The 12004-nt window shown below is 31.2% G+C and overlaps 1 protein-coding gene across 1 annotated transcript in view; it reads right to left on the bottom strand.

The window, feature by feature from the left end:
* LOC136974163 (probable ATP-dependent DNA helicase HFM1) overlaps nucleotides 1-12004 on the bottom strand; it is a 257012-nt gene that overhangs the window by 166154 nt on the left and 78854 nt on the right. Inside the window, 2 exon segments of the mRNA XM_067268965.1 lie at nucleotides 5771-5903; nucleotides 11302-11455. Coding sequence (XP_067125066.1) covers nucleotides 5771-5903; nucleotides 11302-11455 — 287 coding nt within the window.

The following is a 12004-nucleotide window of genomic DNA, read 5'->3' on the forward strand; positions in this document are numbered from 1 at the left end:
AATGGCTAATTAAATACACCTTGTAGTGCTCCGGCACTAATTTGTTACCATCTTTTATATATTAGGTAATTCATAGTCGTTCTGTATTGAGTTTCCTATCTTTGTTGTGCTATTAGACTATGTGTAAAATTGTTTCGTTTGTTACGTGCCACCCTCGGCAGCTGGTGCCTGCTTGATCAGGATTGGTGGTCATGACACCAGGTGACTAAGGTGAAAGTCCTGGATGGCGGCAGGTATAAAAACATGGGCACAACACGTGGAGACACCTTTTTCCTCTTTTTTCCCCTCCTTTGGACTACGCCAGGAAAAGACTCTGGAGATTAGGACCAAGAAGCCGTGAGCAGCAAGGGTCACTGTGTATGATTGGGAAGACAGCACGAGATAATGAACTGTGGTAAGAGGAGAGAATCCACTTGCATCGAGAGAAGAATTGATCAAAAAGTCCAGGGACTGCCATGGAATTGGAGTAGGTTAGAAAATTAACCTGTACCAACTTCAGTTTTTTTTTTTGTGTTCGGTATTCGTCATTATCGCCATACACCAATGACTACTGCGATCCAGTGGTAACAATGGACATTGAGTTATGCTACCAATGATAAGTGTATTAATGGATATCAAAACATACTCATCACTGTAAATATTGTATATATCTTTGTTAGTTAAGTATCGTTGTATTCCTAGTAATAAGTAGATTAGATTGTAGGTGTAAGCCTTCTAAATATTGTTAAAGGAAACAAAAACCCCCTGAAGGAGGGTTGGACTTGTATGCTGTACTGTGACGGTACGTCATAATTTTGTATATACGCGATAGTTATAAGCCTTATATTAATCCTTCAATTCTTCGTTCTGTCTCTCCCTTGTTTCTCGATCTTTCTATTTTCACTTTCCTTGCGGGTGGGGCAGTCCTTTCCCCGGAAGTAAGGGGGAGGACAAAAGAAGAAAAAGACCCGGAGGCAAAAGAACGGGAGTAACGGTCATTCTTGGTGTGGAGCTGGGACGGAGCAGACGTGGAGAAAGAATAGGATCGGCTCGTTCAGCGAAATAGAGATCTCGAGGACACATCGTTATTCTGGGTACCCCCTATCCCTTCTTATATATAATTCCATATATTTATCTAACTCTTCTTTCCCCTTTCTATAGCAAGTAAGTTAGTTTTAATCCTAGTTTGTAATAGTCCGGTGAATATCCTATTTGTAACTCGTTATAAATTTGTCGCGCTTATTGTGTGTGAACCACGTGTTTCCCTTTGTTATTTTTGTCTACTCCTTCGCCTACACGTGTGAGGTTTCGAGTCGGAGTTGTAAAAGAATCCTGCGTATCATCACGCGAGGTGAAAGAGTGTTTTATTGATTGTTGTTTTTTTTTTCATTAAACTTAAAGTTTTGTTTTATTGTAAATTTGTCCTTTCGTTGGCCATACACTCGCGTGACATAACAGTACCCAAATCTAAATGTGCCATAAACTGTTCTTAAAATTGGTTATTGTATATTTTCCTTTGTGTGGCCCTTAGTATTCTTACCCAACACTAAGTCTGAATCCCTTGGTGATTGTTAGACACTACAACCTAACTGCCTACAGCTTACACTGCTTTAAGTAGTTATACATACACAGGTATTAAAAGTAGTGTTTATTGCTATATTCAACCCAAATCTTACAAAGATTTATCAAAATTCTAAAATACTTCATATTGTGGTGAGTACACAGACGAACAGTACAATTTGAAGTTGTACACAATAAAATAATATTTTATTAATCGTTTGCACAGTTCTTTATACACTAAGTTCTTTAGAATCCCAACTATACAACCCCAATATATACAAAATCAGTGTGGTAAATCTTTGTACAAAGGAGAGTGATATGTTTTTGCGACAATGTTCTTTGTTTATATTAATAACTTTTTCTGAAATATTACGATTAACTTAAACTATCTTAAACTAATTTATAATCTAAAAGAAAATAGAGAGGGAAAGGATAAGACAAAGGGTAAAAATAAAAGAAAAGAAAGTGTTGGTGGGGTACCCGGGTTTTTCTTTCGTCTGGTCTTCACTCTTCTCAAAATGGAGACTTTTGCCGAATTCACTTTTAGCCGTCTTTTTCACTATCTCTGATCTGATGATTCCTAAGTATTCACCAAACTTTCAATTTTAGTGTCCATCTATTTCAGTCATTTCCCTGCAGATGACCTAAGATCTCCTCTACGTTGTGGCTGTAAGCCATATATTTATATATATATTATAGATTTAATTAGTTTTAATAATTTTCTCTCTTTCTTAATCCTTTCTTCTAACTTCCTTTGTTCATTGTTCTGGCTTCTGGGAACAGGAGCTTTCCACTTCCCACCCACCAGGTGGTTAAGTGGGACAAAGACTTCCAACAGGATAACGAGTTAAAAATCTGGGTCACAAAAAGTCATTCTTTTGCTGGACATGAAGAAGCATAGACGCAAATCAGTGAGCTTGTGAGACAGAATTCGACGAGAGCTGAATACAGAGCTGTGAAGTAAAGATCTGGATGGTAGAATCGGAGAGACTAAGAAAAAAATTATAGTAAAAAATATTTAACACATTGAAGAAGAACCCAGAACTATACAGAACAAAGCACAAGACGGCATCGAAATTCAGCAAGAAATTGGGTACCCCACTATCCTATTCATTCTTCTCACTTCCCTATCTCTATACTTTTCTATCTTTAGGATTAATTTAGTTAAGGATCGCGCGTGTTTTAATCAGTATTGCCGGGCAAGTAGTTACCAAGAAAGTAAGCTACTTGGTTTATTGTTACCATCAGACAGTAGGAGAAATTGGATCAAGGGAATCCAAAAGAACTTATCTGTATATAATTGTTTATCACAAAATTAAATTTGTTTTAATTAAATTCACATGTTTGTGTATTCCTATTGCGTTTCACACATTAAAACGTCTCACTCAGTGACGACAACCTGGACCTTTTCCTTTTTCCGTCTGCTTCTTCTGAATGCTAGCTCAAGAATGGTTATCTCTCTCACCGACTAACCTTAGGGTCTTTACACACTATTATTTTTCAGTGTAATTCCACGAAAATGTGTTTCCACCAGCAGGAAGGAAAGACTGTTAGAAAGTTTGAGAAAAAGATATAGAACAAAAGACTAAGAAAACTTAATATTAGGATTGCAGTATCTGAGATGGACGAAATGATCTAGACATAAAGATTGGTAAGGATGACGAGGACTTAACAATATAACTTCACACAATAACAAAATTTATTAAATTAATAAAATAAGAGAGGGAAAACGCAGACTTAACCTAATAAGATACAAAAAAAAATTTACAGACGATAATTACACACATTTGAGTCACACAATAGTTTCAGTCGACTGGGAATGGGGTATCCACACAGGTTGGGAAAAAGTTCTTACCAACGAAATAAATATGGTGATTGAATAGACGCTTCCTCCGCTACATAATACTCTTGTTACGAAAGGCACATACCGGTTCCTCACGCCGATGAATCTGGATTATTCTTCACAATCTCACCGCTCCGATTCTTGCCTTCCAATCTATTAGCAAATAACTTTCTCACTCGATCGCCCCTGATAAGGTTCCTCCTGGCCAATGTCCATGAAAAATAAGTGTCTCCACACGCACGATACGCACATTTTATAAGCTCCCACCATCCGGGAACCTCTGTACCACGTGACCCGCCAATTCACCCATGACCACTTACAAGCTTCACCCGTCAAGGGTTGGTATGCGACAACATAAACGAAACGGAATTTATTTTCGTTTTTTCAACTACAACACACAATCAATTTAATAATTGATACTAATACAAAAAAGAAAAAAAATACATTTAGTGACCAAGCACTACAGGCTTAACACTAAAGACATATATATAAAATTATGGTGTATCGCCACAATATCATATATAGAGTATTAACAAATTTCATTGTTTCTTTACAAAATGTGTAAGCATAGATATTTCCATGTTACAGTGAAGCATAAAATATCTGGACCAATTGGAGTTGGATCCCATCCGGATTTCCAATTATACATGTAAATTAGCATTTTAAATAGTGTAAATTCCAAATACACTGTAATTCAATTTCAATGTTCTAAGTTTAAGCTAGTATTTTAAATGGAATGTAGGAATGCTTACAAATATTCAAAATATAATTTAGAACTCACTATATTTAAACAACAAATACACTAATCATAACTCACTACTCACCACACTGGAATTACTTCCAAAAAATTATGTACCCAGTGCATACCCAGTTACATACCTAGGTACGTACCCAGTTCTGGATGCATAATTTTTTGAAATAATTTTTTACACTAATTGTAACTTTAAAATTAAAAAAATTCTGAATTCTGAATGAATATTAGAACATCAACAATGCAAGATCAAAAGAATATCAATAATGAAGTTACCATTGAAAGGATTAATACAATATCTACTTTTTGATGGCCAAATTAGAATTTTTCATGATCCAGGTTTTTGATATCTACATTTTTGATTCTTTACTGTATTTATTTTTTTAGGTAAAAATTTTTTGTTAAATTTTTCATTTTTAATTGCTAATTTAAAATTAATTGTAACTTATTATGATAAATATATTCAAATATACAATTTAAGATTACTTGCTATTCTTTTATATTAAAAAAATAAAAAGAATTTGCACATTTGTTAATTTTACAACCAAACACTAATATGTGGAAGAATTCAAAATTGCACATTAAAGATAGATAAGGTTCCATATCAATTGTTCTTTAAAATATCATGATTTAAATTATTTTTAAATCATTTAAATTATAGCATAAAGTAATGATATTGTGACTGGAGAGTCAGCCCCTCTTTAGTGCCTCATCAGAATTGACACAGAAGCTGAAACGGCGTCACCGCGTGCGTGTGTGCAGGCGACCGAATTTGGGATGGAGGAGGGTTGAGCGACAGCATCCCTGAAGTGAATCACTGGGATGCCAGGTTAACTAAACAACCATTTATTTGAAAAGGGAAATACATTGTATGCAATTTATATTGTTAACGAGTTATAATAAATCGAGCTAAAATGGGTCTAGATATTTCCGTGATTTTCGAGAGAAGGGAGTTTACAGTGGAGTTGGTTTGCAAGTCGATAAATACCTGGAGTAGAGGATATCCGCAAAGTGATGATAGATTTCATCGAGACTATGGAGTCCGTTATCGTTCTTGAAGAATTCAGAAAGTTCTGGATCAGGAAAGTCTGGGTCAAGATTGTCGGGAAGGGTCGTCCTCATCGGTGAAATCGTCAAGGGTGAAATCCAATTGAGTAAAATTTTGCAAAGGCACAGAAAATTTTTTTGAAGTCTTTAGTCCAAGAGGAATGGCAACAACTGACTCTTCGGCCAACAATTTCGATATCAGCTGACATCGCCTAGCTAAGAGGTCAGCAGATCACAGGAATGTATCATTTTCGACATTGAGAAATTGTAAGTGGCGATTTTATCAGGTAGTAGATTCGACAACAATTATCGAATAACTGTGATGATATAAACAATATATTGGATTCTCACATATACATTATTTAATAATTTTTCATTTTCAATTATAAAAAAATTTTTACTTAAAAAAATTATTTAGAGATAAATAAAAATAAACAAACTTTTAATTTGATCAAAAGGAAGACTGCTTGTATTTATGAAATAGGCCTATCATAAATACAAGCAGTAGTAATGATACAAATGAAGTTTCAAAAAAAATATTTTACTGAATTCTAAACATATTTATATAAACAGGAATTGTGATTTCATACCTCTTAACTTAGAGTCTCTAAGCATATTTGCTTCTTTACTTAATAATTGTTTATGTTCAGGATTACAAACAAATTTTCTTTCTTTAGATAAGATAGAAGCTGTTTGAATTGCTCCTTTTCTAGTAGAACAGAACTGTATTAAAAATATTGTTATAGTTAAAAATTAATTCCAATTTAATAATTTTGATAAGTTTGTTGAAATGAAAATGGATATTGTATGAAATAAGATTATAATAAAAAGTTTATAAAAAAGAAAGTTTTAAAAGTTTAAACAATAGATGATCCGAACAAGAAAATAAACATTAATTATAGCAAATATGATTATAAAATGGATTAATATCAATTATTATTTAAAATAAATTTAAATATATTTTAGAATATATACAAAGTAAAATTATATTTTATTTGAAAGCATTTGCTATATATCTGTCATGCACTATGTTTCATGAATTATTCATTTAAAAAGAGAGATAGAATCAAAGAGCATCAAGTTTTTGTAATAAAACTCTCAATGGGATTTTCTAAAAATTTCTGTACAGTCATTCCTATTACTAAGACTTGTATGTCTTACTAAAGATACAAGTATAGTAGGAGAAAATATCCTTATTCTAGTTAATTTTATTAAGACGTTGCTGAAAAACATTAACTTATACTCTCCAAAAAATCGTGTTTAATACGTTGTTTTATACTTATCTGAGATATGTTAAATGTATAGGACATCCATGCGATGTTTTCTGTTTCTAATTTATAAAAAAGAGCTTGTATAAAGGTAATCAAAGTATAAAAGAAAATCATATATATATATATATATATATATACAGGGTGGGCCAGCGAAAACGAAACGGCAGAGTGTTCGTGTTCGTCCAAGCAAATCGCTCGGACAGGTCGATTTTATTCTCGAGAGGACATCTTTTGCAATAAAGTTTTTGCGATTCTGAATACAACAGACAACAAAAAAGTTTAAAAACTCATTTATTTTGTATTAACTAAACAAACATTTATTTCGAAAAAATTGTTTGTTTAGTTAATATTCAGATTCGCAAAAACTTTATTGCAAAAGATGCCCCTCGAGAATAAAATCGACCTGTCCGAGCGATTTGCTTGGACGAACACGAACACTCTGCCGTTTCGTTTTCGCTGGCCCACCCTGTATGGTATATATATATATATATATATTATATATTCTAATAGAAATAAAAATAAATAAAAAAGAGCTTCAGAACTTCAGATGCTAATATGCAAATGTATATTATATAAATTTAATACTAATTTGCATTTAATTAAATTAAAATAATAATAAAATTTTAATTTTATTAAAGACATTCAATAAAATTTTAATCATGAAAACACTGATTCAAAAATTAATGTTTTTCATATATCTTATTTTAATTAAAAAGAATTTTTGTTTCTGTATATAAATGTGAATATCTTTACATTATTTAAATAAGAGCATTCTTTGATTTTTCAACAACTCACTCCTTTGTACATGATACTTTGACACTTCAGAAGAAAAAAGATATATAGAAAAATAAACATTTTTGATAAACTTTAGCTGTCCTCGTCGTAGGTGAATTAAACATTGTGATTTAAAGAAGGAGACATTATTTGATTGGTTGTTCATGGTACATATAGTAAATAAACAGCCAATAATATAATATCAACAGCCAATCAAATAACATCTCTTCCTTTAAATTATGACTTTTGATTTACCTACATTCTTTTTTGAACATATTTAACCTGATGATAATAGCTAAAGTTATCAAAAACGTTAATTTCTCTTTATATATTTTTCTTTTTTTTTGCTAGAGTTTTTTCTTCTACATTGATATCCTGTTTCTGCATTGTTTATACTTTGCCACGCCTAAACAATTCTTCATAAATTAAATCCAGACTTATAAACATTTTATTCTGAAAAACAAAAATTAAAGGCTATTACGTGTTGACTCTTTCGGCCATTTTTTGTTTCAATAACAACCAAAATTGATGGAACCATTAGCATTATGTGTTTTGCATCAGCAAAATCATTTGTAAAAGTAAATTCTGTTGTTTGTTTTTTGTTTAATCTATGATTCAACATTTTAAACAATGTTTTATGCATTGTAACATATTCACTGTACAAAATACTTTCCTATCTGAATAAGAGATTTAATAATTTTTTGTTTTAGCTCTCTAGGAATGGAATAATCTTTTTAACATGCAACTCAGATATTCAATTTTTGTGTATATTTTTGGAACCCATTACAATGGAATTTGCTTATTGTAATGACAAATATTATTATGTCATTTAATGTTATCAGAATTAATGTATCCTAAAACATGTGATTTATTATAATCATAACAATATTACTAGCAATAATGATAATAATCATAATAATGTATAACTTGAAGATTTATTTAATTGTTTTAACATGTCTTTTTAAATTCATAATTAACAAAGTCAGAATTTTCCTTAATTATAGTCTTTCTCACTTAGTTTATTGTTAAAATTAATTATCATCATCGATATAGGTGAGATCCAAGGTAATTATATTAATTGGTTCTACTGTACTTCTAAAAGTCAAGGACTGTGTTTATTTCACATTTTGATGTTAAATTCAATAAATACTTTTATATTTTATCAAAATAATATTAATTATACAGGATTTTCATTAAGAGTAATAGAACTTTAAATTGTCACAGGTTTCTTAGTTTTTATTTGATTGTCAGGATAATTTATGTATTTGTTCTGTAGTGTTTGGCAAATCATTATGAAAAGATTTACAGTTCATCAACATGTTGAAATTATTAAAAATTATTGTCAAAATTCTTGTTTTATTTAATCTACTGAATTGAACAAAAATTTTGATATTAAACAAACATTTTGAACAAGAATTCTTATTCAAACTGGATCAGTTGTTGATGTATATACTCCAACACACCAATGTAATGTAAAAATTGAAGAGAATACGCTGAGAAAGCATTAATGAAAATCCAAATTTATTGATTTTATGATGGTTTCAAGAATTAGGCATTTCTCAAATATCTGTTTGGTAAATTGTAATGTATTAAATCCCATATTTATTCTAACGAGCCATAAACTGTTGATGACCTTAATGGAAATATCATTCATGATATTGGCAAGACACAGCCTGATTTATGTGCCAGTCATCAAAAATTGAGTTAATCATATTCACTCTGAAATGCAATTGTGAGGGCCATTTAAATGATATTGTTTTTAATGTGTAATGCCACTGAATATACTATAAAATAACACAATTAGCACCATATTATCTTTTATAGTTTTCATTTTATTTCAATTCAAAGTCGTCTCCACACACTGGAAAGAGATATAAATAACACTTACATTAAACCTGATAACCAAAGTGGTTGTGTTATACGATAACTAACGTTTTCAAGGCTCCTTCTGGGCTCTTCTTCAGGCTTTTTGTGTAAATAATAAGCCAGATGTTGAGAATCAAATATTTTCATTTGAAAAGAGCAACACAGTAACTCAAAGATGCACTTCTTGGATATCAACATCACATTTGAAGGGCCGAACATACACACTTCAGTGTATCATAAAACTAGTACCACCTCCATGTATATTCTGATAGGATCCTGTAATGCATTTCAGTACAAAGTAGCAGTCTTCGGGGCTTTAGTTAGGAGAGCTTTCACGCATTTGTCCTCTCTCAAGGCACTAACTCAGGAAATCAAACATATAGAAGGGATAGCAGTAGCCCATGGATACACCAACCTTGTATGTGGATTATGTAAATGATACAACAATCTGACGGAAAGACATAAATAATCAAGAAGAAAATACAGAAAGGATCCCAATCACATTTAATCCACATTTAAAATCATTATATACCATGATAGCTAAGAGACGTCGGGTCAATATAGTGTACAGAAGATGCCAAACCATTTTCCAAATACTACGTAACAGAAAAGATCATCCGAACCCAGTCAGACTACCGGGAGTATACACCATCCCACTCAGAGACCACAGATTTGACAGAGAAATGGTTTATATTGGCTCCACCAAATGTACATTGGGGATAAGGATTAAAAAACATAAAGCTGACATACAACACAACAGAATTACAATGACTCTCTCAACATATGCCACCGATCAGGACATCATGGCGGACTTTGACGCAGCGCACATCATCCTCACTACCAACAACCTCAAATTCTTGGAGGCTATGGAAATATTTAGAGCAGGACATAACACCATGTGCATCAATTTTAAAGAAGAGATGGCCCTTCAAAAAGCATGGCAGATCCTGCTAGATAATAATATTTAAAATTTCCATCAACATTAATAAGGAGCACATGCACTTTACACAAATTATTACTTGTTTCATTTTAAATCTCCTGGAAAGTTTCCACGTGTGATGATTCGAATGGTAAACTTTTCAAAAGAAAATATTCGATTCTCAACATCCGGCTTATTATTTACCCAAAAAGCCCAAAGAAGAGCCCAGAAGGGGCCTCAAAAATGTTAGCTATCCTATAACACAACCACTCCGGTTACCAGGTTTAACGTAAGTGTTCAATTCAAAGTTCAATCACTCTTATTACAAAACTATATTTAATTATGATTCTGCTAACAAACATACTAAATACAATTGTCATATATTTTTTCCTGTTAAATAATTTGCATGCAACTAAATAAATATAACTGATAAAAATACAGATTATGAATATTTGCCAGTACGCACTGGTATCAATCATATTGATGCCAGTGCGTACTGTCCATAGAAGCTGGGAACCACTGCTTCCCTTGTATTTTCTAAAATATAAATACATATTGTATGATTATTTTCATATTTTAATGTACATTGAATTAATTAAAATTAATATTTTATTATAACCACATTATGCAGTATTACAAATTTCTAATGTGAAAAAAGTGAGAAGATTGCTATTGTACATTTGAATATAAATTCATATATGCATATTCCCAATGAAAGCACTGTATTGTTAAATATGGGACAACTTCCCTGGCGAAAATATCCAAATTGCGTAAAGCAGCCAATTTATACGCATTCACACATGTGCTTTACAGAGCACCAACCTCACGCCATTTAGCTTGTGGATGCTACACACTAAAATATCGTATAACACTTCCAATGATTCTATTCAGGGCCACACAGCTTCCCTATCATTAAATGTCACAGCATGCCACTGATTGAAGCCACTGAACACATTATAGTAATTAACATTCTAAAAATTATTACATCTGTATCTTTTAATGAATTTACAAAGCAAATTTGCAACATATGTCAGCTAATAATAATCAATATAGTTAACTGAAACATTTTGTTGCATTAATATGAAAAATGTGCAAATGTTAGGATTTTCCTCAATAATAGGCAAAAAATTATATGTAAACTATAGATTTCCTCTCTAATACATCATGTATTACAGAGGAAATCTACAGTTTTCTTACAGAGTGTTTATGTATTTATCCAGAATCACAAAAAATCAATCAATCACATTGAATAAAAATAACTACTATATAAATGATTTATATTTTTACTTACAACAAGAGTAGGTTTTCTTTCTGAATATGTATTGATAACATTTCCTAATCTATAACTAAGTAAAATGTCAAATTTAAATTCTGAAATTCCATTATGAAAGGGATATCCAAGAACAATTCTTTTTAATTTTACTGGCCTTAAATCATCATTCATTCTAAATTAATAATAATAAAATAAAATTTAATTCAATTAATACTACAGTATTTAAAAATATAATTAAAAAAATACTTAAAATCTGATTTGAAAAAAGTATTCTTAAAAAGATTGTTTAGACTAGAAAAAATACAATTAACTTATTTATACAGATAAAATGTGAACAGTATGAAAAAATGAAAATCCATGTATGCTTTAATATAAAAATCATTAAAAAAACAACTTTATAAAATTAAAAGAGTTTGATCATTAAAACGTTTTAATTAAAAACTATATTATTGACGTTGGTTATTTCATTATATTGTGGTGTTCGTAATGAGAGGTACATGATCCCGCGAGCAAAATGGTACAAAATAAATCTTAATACAAAGTAGTTTTATTCTCTCTGAACAGGTTCTTTACATAGAATCCCAACTTTACAACTTCCAGAATTTAATATATACAGGCATTAAATGTTTGTCCTCAAAAACAGTTATCTTGCACACACGCGACAATCTGACGAAAACCGTATTCACTTACACTAACTTATACTAACTTAAAACTAAAAAAT

The sequence above is a fragment of the Centruroides vittatus genome, unplaced genomic scaffold, assembly GCF_030686945.1.
Source record: "Centruroides vittatus isolate TY-2023 unplaced genomic scaffold, ASM3068694v2 contig_345, whole genome shotgun sequence".
Lineage (NCBI taxonomy): Eukaryota > Metazoa > Arthropoda > Arachnida > Scorpiones > Buthidae > Centruroides > Centruroides vittatus.